Source organism: Arachis hypogaea, chromosome 12, assembly GCF_003086295.3.
Source record: "Arachis hypogaea cultivar Tifrunner chromosome 12, arahy.Tifrunner.gnm2.J5K5, whole genome shotgun sequence".
NCBI classification, from domain to species: Eukaryota; Viridiplantae; Streptophyta; class Magnoliopsida; order Fabales; family Fabaceae; genus Arachis; species Arachis hypogaea.
Genome location: NC_092047.1, coordinates 59,811,253 through 59,825,498, shown reverse-complemented (window position 1 = coordinate 59,825,498; position 14,246 = coordinate 59,811,253). Strand labels below are relative to the sequence as shown.

Genomic DNA, 14,246 nt, shown 5'->3' with positions numbered 1-14,246 from the left:
CATAACCTGGATAGTTTATTCTTTCTTTAAAAAAAAGTTATGGAATCAACTACCAAGTTTAAGATATGCATATTTGGTTAAAATTCATTGCATTTCAAAAGTCCAAAAAAAATTTACAAGAATGAACTGCTAACATACCTTTTTCTGATTTGCGGCTTTTCTAGGAAGGTATTTTCCTCTATCCTCCCTTCCTACTTTAGCCAATGCAGACCTTTCTTCCTTGCTCCGCCTTTGCTTTACATGAACCTAGAAGGTGCATGAATATTTTCAATCAGAGGGTAGTATGAAATTTAAAAAACCACCACATAAACACCATCTCATTTAGTTATAGTTGTGTTTTTCTCTTTTTGCATAGATTGCAGATAGATATCATCCAGATACCAAATAAGACAACCTAAAGTACTTACTTCAAATGTCGCGCTGTCTATTCGCTTCAAACTTAGTTTATCAGAATTTGGAACCTTATTTCTTGCTTCATGTTCTTCCTACAAATTACCATAAAAAAATTGAAACTGACTTCTGACTAAAAGCTATTACGGTTAGAAATAGATATTACCGAACAAGAAATGGGCAAACCTTTTGGAAATCAGCAAACTTTCTTTTCTTTGCTGAGTCTTTCTTTCTTCTATTCGTACCTACACTTTCATCATCACCAGAATTGTTTCTGAAACGCCGCACAAAAGTATGGTAAGTATAAATTGCCAAGTATAAGCATGCAAAGGGAGAAACAGATTATAGCCAAAGAATGAGCAAACCACAAAGTAATACAAATATGTTCACCTCAGCGGTGAAAATTAGCATTCATGTCCTCCCAGGGGATTCATTGCCACCGAGGGTTTCAAGAAAGCCAGAAGGATCAATTTTCGCTTTCTCAATGACAGAAAGTACAGACAGAACCTTCTCTGCTGCTACCTTTCTCGTCTTAGCTACATCTTTTAGCACTTTTACACTTTCCTCTACTTCCTAAGCAGACATGAAAATAAATAACTAAAGCATATCAAATTCAAATCAAAACACCAAGGAAACTCGAAGCAGGGCAAAAATCATTGCCTGAAAAGCTACCCTAAGGATTCAAAATTCATCATCTTGACTATTCTAAAAGAATCAAACCGAACTGAAAAGAAGGCAGAGGAAAAAGTATACCTTGCTGGGTTTGTCGTCCTCAACAAGAAGTGGGGTTGAGAAAAGTTGTCCTATTTCAGTATCATCAAGGGTCGCTCTGGTTCTCGTTTATTCTCTGCGAAATTTAACAGGGTGGTGATACTGATAATTCGTTCCTCCGAGTCTGTGAGGAGCGGCGGCAGACGCAGGGAGCGGCGGCGTCTGATGCGTGTTGTGGCGGCGAGAATAGGCGAACTAGAGATACAACAGAGGAAGAAGATGAGAAAATGGCGTTGATTGAAATTGAATCTATAAACCCTAGCAGACCTCTCTTCTTCTTTGAATCTGAAACTAAAAGATAAAGGGAAAAAGTATAAATAACAAAAGTTAAAAGGATCAAAATCTATTTAATAAATTTTTCAAAAAAAAATGGGGTACATTTTGTAATTATTTTTATGATGGTTAATGATAAACCTACAAAAATGTAGGAGCAAGGAATCCATGGCCTGTAAAGAAAGGGTTTGATATACTTTGAATTGTGGTGCTATACATATTTCATAACTTATACTCTTATAGTTGACTCATAGTTAAAATTTTTTAAATTTGATTGACTTTAATTTAAATTTGAATTAAATTTACAGATAAAATAAATAAATATATTAACAATTTTTAAAATTCTAAATTAATGTAAATATATTTAAATTTATGTATGTAGCTGCAATTTTTGAAAAAAAATATACAAAATTTAAAAAATAGTGCTAAAAAGAATCAACAAATTTTTAAAAAAAATGTTAAAATTTAAAAAATAACAACATAAGTAAAACAATTTAAAATTTAAAAAGTAACAACCTAAGTACAACAATCTAAGATTTAAAAAATAACCTAAATAAAATCATTTAAATTTAAAAAATAACAACTTAAGTATAATAACCTAAACAAATAATTTAAAATTTGAAAATAACAACCTAAACAAATAATCATTTATAATTTATAAATATAAATCTAAAAATTTCTAATGATAACGCCTAAGTAAATAAACTCTCAAGACTCACTCAACATATGAACGCCACGTCAGTATATGAACTCTACATTTGTATTACTATAAAGATTATTTTTATATTAGATATTTGTGTTATTTTTGTTTTTGAACTCTCTCAGCTAGCCCACCAAATAACAGGTGAGACATAGCAGACATTTTCATTTGCCACCCGTGTGTAAACTTTTTGAAATTTTTTCTCCCTTGATGGAAGGTGTGGTGGAAACTTTTTGAAATTTTTTCTCCCTTGATGGAAGGTAAACTTCTTGAACGAAGTATGGATTAAGAAGGCACGCGGACTTAAACAGGAATATGGGGGCAGTGGACATGAGAGTGGATCCCCTTATTATGGGTGAAGGTGCACCTCTATTTATATTTTAGAGGTATGTCGTATATCATGAAAGATGCAAAAGTAGTGTTTGAGTTGTTAGCTCATAACTTTGTTGTGCCTTGCTTGTTGACATTGACGAAGTTTGAAAAGAAAAAGGGAAGTGGGGGAGGGGGAGGGGGAGGAGGGTTTACCTGAAAAATTACATAGCATTTATATTAAAACAAAATTTAAAAATATAAATATTTCTAAAATTTACTACAAATATGACAATAAATGAATAATTTTATCGATAAAAGATTGTAAATATAACTATTGTTGAAATTATATTTAATTGTTTTTAAATATTAATATTTTTTAAGCTACCAAAAAAAATTAACTTTTTTCTTAAGATTGCATTTTCTTATTTTTCGTTATTATAGTTATAGAAAAATTAAAATATATGAATTGAATGGAAAAATTATTGTTCAAATAATAAATATTAAAAATTACAATAATTATTGAATGTTTAAATATATTTATCTAAAAAAATTTCAATCAAAAGACTTATAAAAAATAAAATAATGTTAAATTAAATATATAAGAAAAAAAGAAATAAAAATTACTACAAGCTTAAAGCGTTAGTGTTTCAGTTGTACAGAAAAAAAAAGAAAAATAACTATTTGTACCCATAAACTTTACGAACGCCGACAAAAGTACCCATTAAAGAAGGAAACTAATGTTGTATCCATTAAAGATGGATTCCGTATGACAAAAGTAGCCAAATCCTAAATTTATGTTGACTTTTTAATAAAATTTCAGAATTATCCCCACCATTATCTTCAACCACTCCTCTCTTCTTTTTCAAATCTCAAATACCTCCATTGCCTAAAAACCTAATCTCAATACCTAAAAACTCCAAATTATCATTTTTCTAACCCTAATCTCAATACTCCTTTCAACAAATTTCAACCATCTCTTTATTCTTTTCATCAATTTTACCACCTCCTTCACCAACACCATCATCACTGCCACCGTCACCAACCATCAGCCTCATCTTCCTCCTTCTCCACTGTCACAGCCATAAACAACAACTTCACTCTAACTTTTAATTTTACTTCTCATCATCACTTCTCCAATCTCAAATTCTATCAACACTCCATTACCGCCATTACCATCACTACCCTTCCTCCATCACTTTCAATACAATATCAGAAGGAGAAGCACCTTTGGATGCTAAAAATTAAAACTTTAGCAAGATCACTTTGGTGGAGTTGCATGTGAGTAACACAAGAATCTTGCACATAATGGTGGTGATTTGGGAGAGTGAGAAAGTTCAACTTCGTTAATTATATAATGAATTTGTAATTTATACTATTGTAAATATAGGACCTTTTTTCATGGAGTCCATGAGCTTGAAGTGGACCTAGGAGAAGTTGAATCGCACCACAGGACCTTGCACGCTGGATCTCGGTTCAGTCTCACTTCCGGAGCTTTTCCATCTAGCGTTGTGTGGGAACGGATGGATTGCCTGATTGCTTGTTGTCGTCTTTGTCATTGTTAGCGTGGAAAGATGGCGGCAGTGGTGGTTAGTAGAGTAGTAGAGAATAGAAGGTGGTTAAGGTAGTGGCAATGGAGGTGTTTGAGATTTGGGAAAGAAAAGAGAAGGAGTTGAAGATAAAGGATGGGGTAATTCTGGAATTTTATTAAAAAGTCAATATAAATTTAGGATTTGGGTACTTTTATCATACGGAATTCATCTTTGATAGATACAACGTTAGTTTCCTTCTTTAATAGGTACTTTTGTCAACATTCGTAAAGTTCATGGGTACAAATGGTTGTTTTTTCCAGAAAAAAATTACTAAACCAAAAAAGAGGTTGATCTCACTCATTATCATTAATAAAGTAGGCAAGAAAATTAAAAAAATTATGTTTTTATTTATTCAGTTCATACTTGAGAATAATTTAGTGTCTAACATATATTTTAAAATGATTTTTTATATATCTTTTATTTTTTATTATATAAAAAAATATGAGAATAGTTTAATATCTAAATTATTTTTTTAAAATGCTTTTTATTATGTATAATTTATAAAATAAAATATTTTTTATTTATTAAGTTGATTAATTCTAAATTTATTATTACTATATTTTGATAAAAGAATTTAAATTATTAACGTATTTTGTAAATATTTAAATATTATTTTAATTTTTTAAAAGTATTTTTTCAAAAATAAAGTGCACCATGATATGGATAAACCCTTAAACTCTAATAAAAAAAATCCATTAACTCCATAATCAGTGGCGGAGTTTAGTTCAGACAAGGGGGGGCCATGGCCCCCCCAAACTTTTTATAAAAAATTTAGTAGTACTTTTTCAGAAGATAAAAAATAGTTCAATTGACTTAAATACTTTACTATGACTTAAAGTATCTAATAAATTCAATAAACAACACTCTCTCTATCTTTAAGTTCAAATATAAAAAATAGATATTTTTATTTATTTAATTTAATATTATTTTATATTTTACTATTTATTTAATTTAATTTTTTATATAATAAAAAATAATAGAATATTCAATAAGTATTAATATTATTGTATTTGTATAAATTGATAAAAAAAATTCAATAAATATTATAAATTTTAATATTTGTCCTTCTAACTTCTTCTTTACATATTTTACAAATTTTTATATAAAATAATAATGAAAAATCAAAGAATTGATACATTTTTTAAGAGAAAGACTAATATTTAAGAAGGAGAACATATAACTTTTACAATATCAACACCTGTAGATAGTTCTTCTACTTTAATAAATCACAAAGAAAGTGAGATATAACTTTCAAAAGTTCAAAAAATTACATCTGATGACTTTAACTGACGCATGAGCAAGTAGAGTTAGTAGGTTAATTATATTAGTTAATTGTAATAAGGGAATATAAGTCCCATATTGTTTAGGATAGTGAACTTTGTGTTATATTTTAGTCCCACATCGTCCGAGTCATGAAGGCTTTTCCTTCCCCTACTAGTATAAATAACTCATGTACCTTTTATTTATGAAATTGAGTTGAAGTTGATTTTCGAATATGAAATAAGCTGTGTGTTTATTTTTCTCTAGACTCTTTGAGAGTAAGAGGTGCATCCTTGGCTTGGCCGACCAATGTGAGTTTATGGCTATTTTCACCATAGTGGGGTTACTAACCTCGCCAAGATTGGTGAATGTAAACTATGTCACCATAGTGGGGTTGTTAACCTCGCTAAGATTGGTATTCCAAGCGACGTTAACCTCGCCAAGATTGGTATCCCAAGCAACGTCCCGGCGTCAGTTTGGTATCAGAGCAAGGTCGGTCCTTGTGGCCTTCACCTTGCTTTAGTGGAATTTTATTTGATTTGTGGGTGTAGGTTTTTGGCATGGATTCGCCAATGAAATCTTTTTGGTGTGGATAGTAGAGTTAGTAGGTTAATTATATTAGTTAATTGTAATAAGGGAATACAAGTCCCATATTGTTTAAGATAGTGAATTTTGTGTTATGAATTAGTCCCACATCGTCCAAGTTATGAAGGCTTTTCCTTCTCCCACTAGTATAAATAACTCATGTACCTTTTATTTATGAAATAGAGTTGAAGTTGATTTTTGAATATGAAATAAGTTGTGTGCTTATTTTCCTCTAGGCTCTTTGAGAGTAAGAGGTGCATCCTTGGCTTGGCCAACTAAGATGGGTTTATGGCTATTTTCACCATAGTGGGGTTGCTAACCTCGCCAAGATTGGTGAATCTAAACTATGTCACCATAGTGGGGTTGTTAACCTCGCCAAGATTGGTGATCCAAGCGACGTCCTGGCGTCATTAACCTTAACTTTTTGGAACGAGATCTTGAAAAAACGGCTTTAAATTTGGCAATATCACCCAAACCAGAGAGATGAGATTAGACGAGCTTATCTTAAATGGGGTTCATATTAAAAATATTTTGACAATTATTTTCTATCTGGCCCCCCCAAAATTTTGTTTCAAGTTCCGCCACTGTCCATAATGTTAAGTCAATCTTCAATTCTCCATTTGATAAAGAATGAAAGCACTTTGAACTTTGGAGAGATTCATAACTGCATAAGCGCGTCTAGTATATAAGTATATACAATGAGAAAAGAACAAAGATTCGAACTCAGATGTTCATGCAGTTGACTTGGAAAAATAAAAATGACTAACTAAATTATTGGACAAAGAATACCATATACAATATTATTACTAATTTTGTTATAAAATATTTTGGGGGGCCATGGTTTATCCAAGGTTCTGAAAATCGAACCGATTATCGAACCGCTCTAGTTATTAGTTAATGGTTCATAAGTTTAATCGGTTCGACTGTAATTGAACCAAAAAAATCGTTTTATAATAAAATAATAAATAAAATATAAATAAACACATTAAAACATAATTATAGTTTAATATAAACTTTAAAATATCATCCAAATTAAAAGTACTATATAAACCAGAATATTATGATCTCATTCAAATACAAACTCAAGTCAAATAACAAAAACAACCAACTAAACATAAAATGCCAACATCCAAATTTGTCATCAATCATATTTATTCATATTCACAATTTTATCACAAAAATTGAATTCAGTGAAACCATTTATCCACTTCAAATGAAAATGGCAAATAAAACACCTGCTCTGAGAACATTAGCAACAGCATCCTCTGCTGATTTTGCATACTTCTGATATTCATAAACAATGGCCACTACATGTTACGATTTAATATTAGGAAGAGTACTAGTTATGCCCATTAGAATTACTTAGGGTTTTAAGAATATAGATAAGAGACTTTTATCAATGTATTAAAGAAATTAATGAGTTGATATTGAACTTGGTTCAATTTGGAGTTTTTCTCCCTAACTCAAAGAGGGAGTTCTAATATTCGTGCTCTCGTTTAGAGGTTTCTTCCATTTTTCAAGGAAAAAAAATAACTCGACAATCTGAAGATACATTTTCAATATTGGATGGAAAAGATGGTTATGGATGGACACCTGAGGAGCAGAGATTCATAGAGGTAGAAAGAGGTTTGAAAGGAAAAGCTCTAAGATGGTTCAGTTATGGAAGGCGCTCAATCCATTTGCCAATTTGGAAACATTCAAAATTGCGTTCTATCATCGCTACTAACCGGATATGCGTCCAAGCTTGCCAGAAATTTGCTGGAATGAAATTGCAGAATGGAAAATTGAGTGGGAAGAGATTAAAGCTAGACTAAAGCAACAACAGAAACCACCACAAATCGATCAAGAAGCAACCAAATCTCAGCTATCAACAGAACAAGACTCGCAGTAGCATCAACAGAAATTCAAGAAAAAAGAGAGGCTGAAATCGATACAAATTCAGATTCAACAAGCAATTTAGCAACAAATCCAACAGCAGATCACAAATTCAATTTCACAAGATCAGTTCACAAATCAACAAGTCCAGAATATGAAATTGACGAAGAAGAAGAATCAGATTTCAATTTTGAATTTCAACCACAACAACAGTAAGAAGAATCAAACAGAAATTGCAGATCAAGCACAAATTCAAAATTCAAATCCAGAAATTCAATAAAAAATAACTCTAAATCTTCTAAATCCTCTAAGTGATTAAGCATTAAAAAAAACCTAAGCAAGATCTAGAATGAATAAACTAAATCATACTAATCTAATCAAGCAAAGGAGGAAAGGGACATCTCTGAATCTGAACCACAAATGAACAAAAAAAAGGCAAGAAAATAATTATTACTTTCAGTATGAGACTCTGAGAAGTGAGCAATGAGCAGAGTATAAGGGAGAAGGAGCAAGAACGCTAGTGATGAGAAGGTGAGGGCGACGGTCAACTAGGCAATGAGCACGACGACCCACGACGTACGACGGACGACGGGCTACCAGGAGAATATACAGGCGGACGCACCGATTGTTTAACGCTGAGTCGAGCCTTGCGGCGGTGGGGGAGATTGTAACCTAAGGTTGAGAGTTGAGAGAGGAAGGACTGAGGATTGGGGGAATGGCTTGGGGGAGAGTGGCTGGAGATGACAGTTGTTACAGCGGGGTGGCACGGCAGTGGCTGGATAGAGCAAGTGACAGAGTCATGGAGGAGCTCGAAGGCCAGATTTTGCTGCGGGTAGTGTGAGTGAGTGAGTGCTCAAGGACGGGAGAAGAGGATTAGGTTTTGACGGAAAATCTGAAAATTGGCCGGGTCCCGGTTCGGTTCGATTGGCCGTTCCCAGCCGGTTCGACGGTTCGATAACGGTTTTTAAAAAGGGCGGTTATGACTTCTGTCCGAATCGGAAACTTTAACGGTTCACAGTTCGACCGGTTCAAACCGATTTTTAGAACCTTGGGTTTATGGCCAAAATAAAGCTCCGCCCGCTATGATACATATACACTAATACGGACACCGGACACGATACCATACGGAACATGTTAACACACAAATTTTAAAATTTTATAAGATACACATATATATAAAATATAAAGTATTTTTAGATAAATCGTAACGATATTTTTATATTTTATTAATATTAAAATATAAATTAGTTTTTAATTATTTTTAATATTTTATTTTAATTATATAAAGTATTTAAAATATTTTTTATTTTCATAAATAATAATATATAATACATATTAAGAATAAGACTGAACATGCTGATACGTGATGGTATTTAGGTGCGTCTAAGTATGTCAGGAGAAGAATTCTTTATTTTTTATTTTTTTAAATTAAGACACGGTTAGACATAATAAATACGCGTGTCGAATAAGTATCGATGCGTATTGTATCCAACACGCAAATATGACAACTCAGCGAAGTGCTCGTGCTTTATAAGCTCCGCCGTAGTTGTTGAATCTCACTATTAATCTATGATTATGCAATGTAAAAGAAGATGGATTAATAGTCTATGAAAATATCTCTTTTTTCTCCTTATCATGGGTTGAGTTTTGTAAAGAATGCTTTAAAAGAATAAAAAAGAGATTCTCAATGGATTATGATCACTTACTCAAAGTAAAGTAAGACTTCAGCACATCTAATCTATTGTGTTTATTAATAGGACCAACTACAAATACTCTGTTTCCAAATTTGAGACAAGCTAAACGAACCAACAATAGATCAATCTTCTCATATTAGCTAAGACAACAAGTAGATAGAAATGAAACACAAATCCAATTGAGTCTTGAACACAAATCGAATTGTAGCGCAAAATTTTTGGGTTCCCTTTCTATTCCTCCTTAACCCAGGCTCACCAACAACCCCAGCAGCTAATTATTCTTTTGGATCTTCAGCGTATCAATGAAGTTCTTCCCTTGAGCAATGTCATTAGATGCAAGAAAATCAAGAAAATCTCTGAAGCTGCTTTCCCTGTACTTCTTTGGATGCTCATCATCATCATCAATAAGGTCTGCAGCAACCCCCATCTTATCATCCATTCCCAAACTAAACAAGCTAACAATGGAGAACCTTGTCCTGTCCCTGTGAAGAGTAGCTCTATGGACAACACTCTTGAACAAACCATTGCTTAGCACCTCAAAGTGATCACCGATATGAACCTGAAGTGCATAAGGAACATGTGGAACTAACTTCCAAGAACACGCGGTAGAATCCATTATCTCAAGGCCTTGGCAGTTTTGGTACGCGATGGTGAGGCAGCTGTAGTCAGAGTGTGGTGGAAGGCCTAAGGCCATAGCTGGCTCTGGACATGGTGGGTAGCAGTTCACTGCCATCACTTGCATCCCATCTTCAAGTTTTTTTGTTAGAGCCGGTGTTGTTGATGCCTTCAATTTCAGACTTTCTAGGATTGCTTCCATCACCTCTAGGCTCACTTTCTTTATTTCTTCACAATATCTCCCCATCTTTTCCCTAAAATAATCTCCAAACTTTTATTTTTTACAAATCAAATTCTAACTATAAAATACTAATTTGAATTCCTTACATACAAATATTTTACCTTATTATGTCATTACACAATAGAATTAATTAATAATAAAAATTAAATTAAATATTTCTAATTTTACTATATTAAAATCAACGTAGCTTTTCTGCAAGGTTAATAAACATATCTAAGTTTTATTCTTCTAATATATATATATATATATATATAAACTAGATCCAATTACGTAGATTGTTTATTGTCCGACAATAAAATAATTACTCACTACTATAAAAATAACAAATTACCAATAAATTTATCCACGAATTTTTTCTTTTTTTGTCGACCAATTTTTGTTTACAAACAAATTGATTGTTCTCCGTGAGTAAAATACTTTTCAATAATATTTTGTAATAAAAGTAAAACATAAAATAAAAATATATTTAAGAAATACTATGAGAAAAATTAATTTCGCTTTTAAATATTAAACTTGCTTGTTTTATATATATATATATATATATATATACATGTAAAATTATTTTAGGAAAATAACAAAAAGTTTGGACATTCGAAAATTGAAAAATTAAATATTCAAAATTTAAAATTACACAGCTAAAATTTATGCTATTTGATAATTAAGTATTATTAGTTTTTCCTTATAAATTTCCTAACTGCACTAGCAATATAGTAAAGAATGAATAAAATTAATATTGGTATTAAGTTTAAATGATTTTTTTATTAGCTAAGATGATAAAACTTATCGTGCATGCACATGCATTGTTGATGTTGAGACATGCATGGAACCGAACCGACAGAAGAATGAGAGAGGAACATTGAAGCAACTCCAACTCATGACTTAAAAAAATACAAAAAGAAAAAGTTAAGAGATGTCATATAGTTGCAATGACTAGTTTAGATCACACAGCGTATGTCGGGTGATATATACACACCACCGTTGAAGTTGGATGAATGCCACAAATGAATAAAATAATAGGAATGAAGATAATTATGTATGGTTAAAAAGGTACGTATATTTAAGACTTTTTTATTTGAATAAATTTAAAAGGGACCAGAATTACACGAATCCATTAAATGAAATTTTGACGCCAAATTAAAGTTTTCAGTAGTTTTATTTCAATTTCCGGTATTTTTAGTTGAAATTTCTAACTTTAATTTTTTTTTTTAAGAAAAGATGTGCATAAATAATATCAAAGCATCACATAGAAATGGATGTTTTTTTAACGAAAATACCTGTAGTCTGGTGGATTATCAGGCCACATGTGAATCCAATCGTTCAAGGGGTGAGCATAGTGTTTTAGAAAAACCCTCCAAAATTGATGCTTATCAACCCCATCTTTCAAGCTTGTTGCGTACCTCACTGGCTTGCGCACATCACTTGAACCCAATTTCAACTTTTCCTTTGTCGGCAAATCGAAAAACTTCGATGCTACGGATATTGCTCCCTCCAACACTGACTCACTTATTCCGTGGTTTACAATCTGAATCAGTTTCCAAACTCAACCGTGTAAGCAAATCTACTATTACAACAAATTAAAGTTATTAATTATGAAACTAAACCTAGAGAAAAAAAATTAATCTTTTTTCCAAATTAATGATAATAATGATAATTTTCAATTTTGTGATGTTTTGTTGGGATTTAGGTCAATATTGATTTAGGTCATTATTATTATTATTATTATTATTATTATTATTATTATAGAACAGAGAAATGGTGTACTATTTTTCTTTTCTAAAATATCTTTTAATATATATATGAAAAATATATTTCTAAAACCGTTTCGTTAAATAAATATTAAGTATTTACCATCTTAACTAACTTGATATTTTCTATTATTATACATATTTGAAAAGATAGATTAATATGAAGTAATATATTTATTAATATACTAGTATATATAATATAAATAATAAAAAGATTAAGTATGCAATTGTTTTTCAAAATATCCTTCACCCTATATAATTATAAAAATTTATTTTATTAACTCCAAGAGTTGAAGTCATGACTTCTTTTTCAAATTTGTTATTATTATCCTATTTAATTTATTAAATAGTTGAACCAAAATAAATCGAATGAAAAATTTTTTTGAGAACCAATAAATTTGTTGCTTACGAAAATTCTATACTGAAATATTTTAAGTAGTTAATATTAATTAAATTTGTTATTATAAAATTATAATTTTAATATTTATTTTTAAAAAATATAAAATTTAGTGTTAATATTTAAAATATAAATTTAAATTTAGAATTAAAAAAATTGGCTGAAAACAGTTAACTTCTAATTAGATTCATGAAAAACCAAAACCGAATCATGAAGACGTTGGATATCTTTTTCAAAAAAACAAAATTGACCGGCATCAATACTATTGGTTAAATATATTAACTCAGTTTGATGTATTTAAATAATATTTAATCTAATCTTTAAAAATATATAAAAATAATATTTAATTTAGTCTTTGTATGTAAAATTTAATCTAATCTTTAAAATTTTAGTTGTTTCTATTTAATTTTTAAATTTTGCGATGCGATTTATATTAGTTTCTAAGATAATTTTAGATATTAACGAAATGTTAATGTGAATAACCAAATGTCTTGTTGGACTCTGTAAAGTCACATCGTATTTGTTTAACACTCAAACAGCACAAAAACATTTCAAGTAATATTTATTAAAACTTTTCTTCTCAAAGTAAATAATCCGACCTTCTTTTTAAATTATTTGAGCGTCAGATTCAAAATGACTTGGTCTTACAAATTTTAGCATATCATTTGACTGTTTAATGTTAGTACTCTATTAATATTTATATGCCGAAAATTATCTCAAAAACTAATATAAGTCATGTTTATAAAATTTTGAAATTGACTAAATAAAAATAATTAAAATTTCAAATACTAAATTGAGAGTACTCACATATCAATTTAAAAACCAAATTAAATATTAACTTAAAATACATATTAAAATATAAATATATTAAAAATAAATTAAATTATACATAAATATATAATAACTGATTTAATAATTAATATTTAGTATATACATGAAATTTTTAAAAGTTATATTTTGAGTTCGAAATTTGAATGAAACCGATGGGACAAAATCTAGATTAATTCAACATTTACGAAATTAACTAACTTACTTGAAAGAAGCCCAAACTACGACAGGCATCGCTAATTTCTTGAATTACACGAAACCTATTTCCTGTTGACAAGCTATTATTCCTGAGCGCAGCTATGTCAATAACAGCAACGTTAGCATATTTTGGTGCCAAACTGGGCCTTTGCAAAGTTGGAATCACGTAACGTTGTGGAACATAAGTGAAACCCATCTCTTGAGCACTATTTCCTGTTGAGAATAATGACCTTGATTTGTCCTTCTTATCATGATCCATTTTTTTCTTCTTATGGATTTGTATGTTTATTCAAGTTCAAAATCATGATGAATATAATGTGCAACAGAATTTATGCTTTTATAGCCATAGTACTTGGTAGCTAAGTTATTACATTACTAATTAATGCTTTGAATTGGGACTGCCGTATATGATTGCAAAATTTAAAAGCGTCAAATTGTACTGAAACAATAATATAAAACACATATTTCATTCATTAATTCCGGTTACTATAGGACGTCAAATTGTACTGGAACAATGTACTGGGACAATAATATAAAACACATATTTCATTCATTAATTCTGGTTACTATAGGGCGTCAAATTGTATTGGAACAATAATATAAAACACATTTCATTCATTAATTCCGGTTACTATAGGAATTTATATATATATATATATATGCATCTGGTCTTGTTTCTTCAATAAGATTAATTATACAATTTTTAAACAAGACAGCAGCTTTCATGTTCTGCCGTGTTAGTTTTTCTGTTGAGATATGTGCATATGGTACCA

The 14,246-nt window shown here is 30.4% G+C and overlaps 1 protein-coding gene and 1 long non-coding RNA gene across 2 annotated transcripts; both read right to left on the bottom strand.

Annotated features, from left to right (window-relative positions):
* Window positions 1-405: 405 nt before the first annotated feature.
* Window positions 406-1,453, bottom strand: LOC140177314 (uncharacterized). Its single transcript, XR_011869141.1, has 4 exons — window positions 1,144-1,453; window positions 781-963; window positions 577-664; window positions 406-485 (listed from the first exon to the last, which is right to left on the bottom strand). It is a non-coding gene; the product is annotated as an uncharacterized lncRNA (long non-coding RNA).
* Window positions 1,454-9,425: 7,972 nt separating this feature from the next.
* LOC112727421 (flavanone 3-dioxygenase 3-like) lies at window positions 9,426-13,843 on the bottom strand. Its single transcript, XM_025777158.3, has 3 exons — window positions 13,481-13,843; window positions 11,580-11,827; window positions 9,426-10,318 (listed from the first exon to the last, which is right to left on the bottom strand). The coding sequence occupies exons 1-3, from the start codon at window positions 13,730-13,732 to the stop codon at window positions 9,721-9,723; spliced, it is 1,098 nt and encodes a 365-aa protein (XP_025632943.1). The 5' UTR covers window positions 13,733-13,843; the 3' UTR covers window positions 9,426-9,720.
* Window positions 13,844-14,246: the final 403 nt, after the last annotated feature.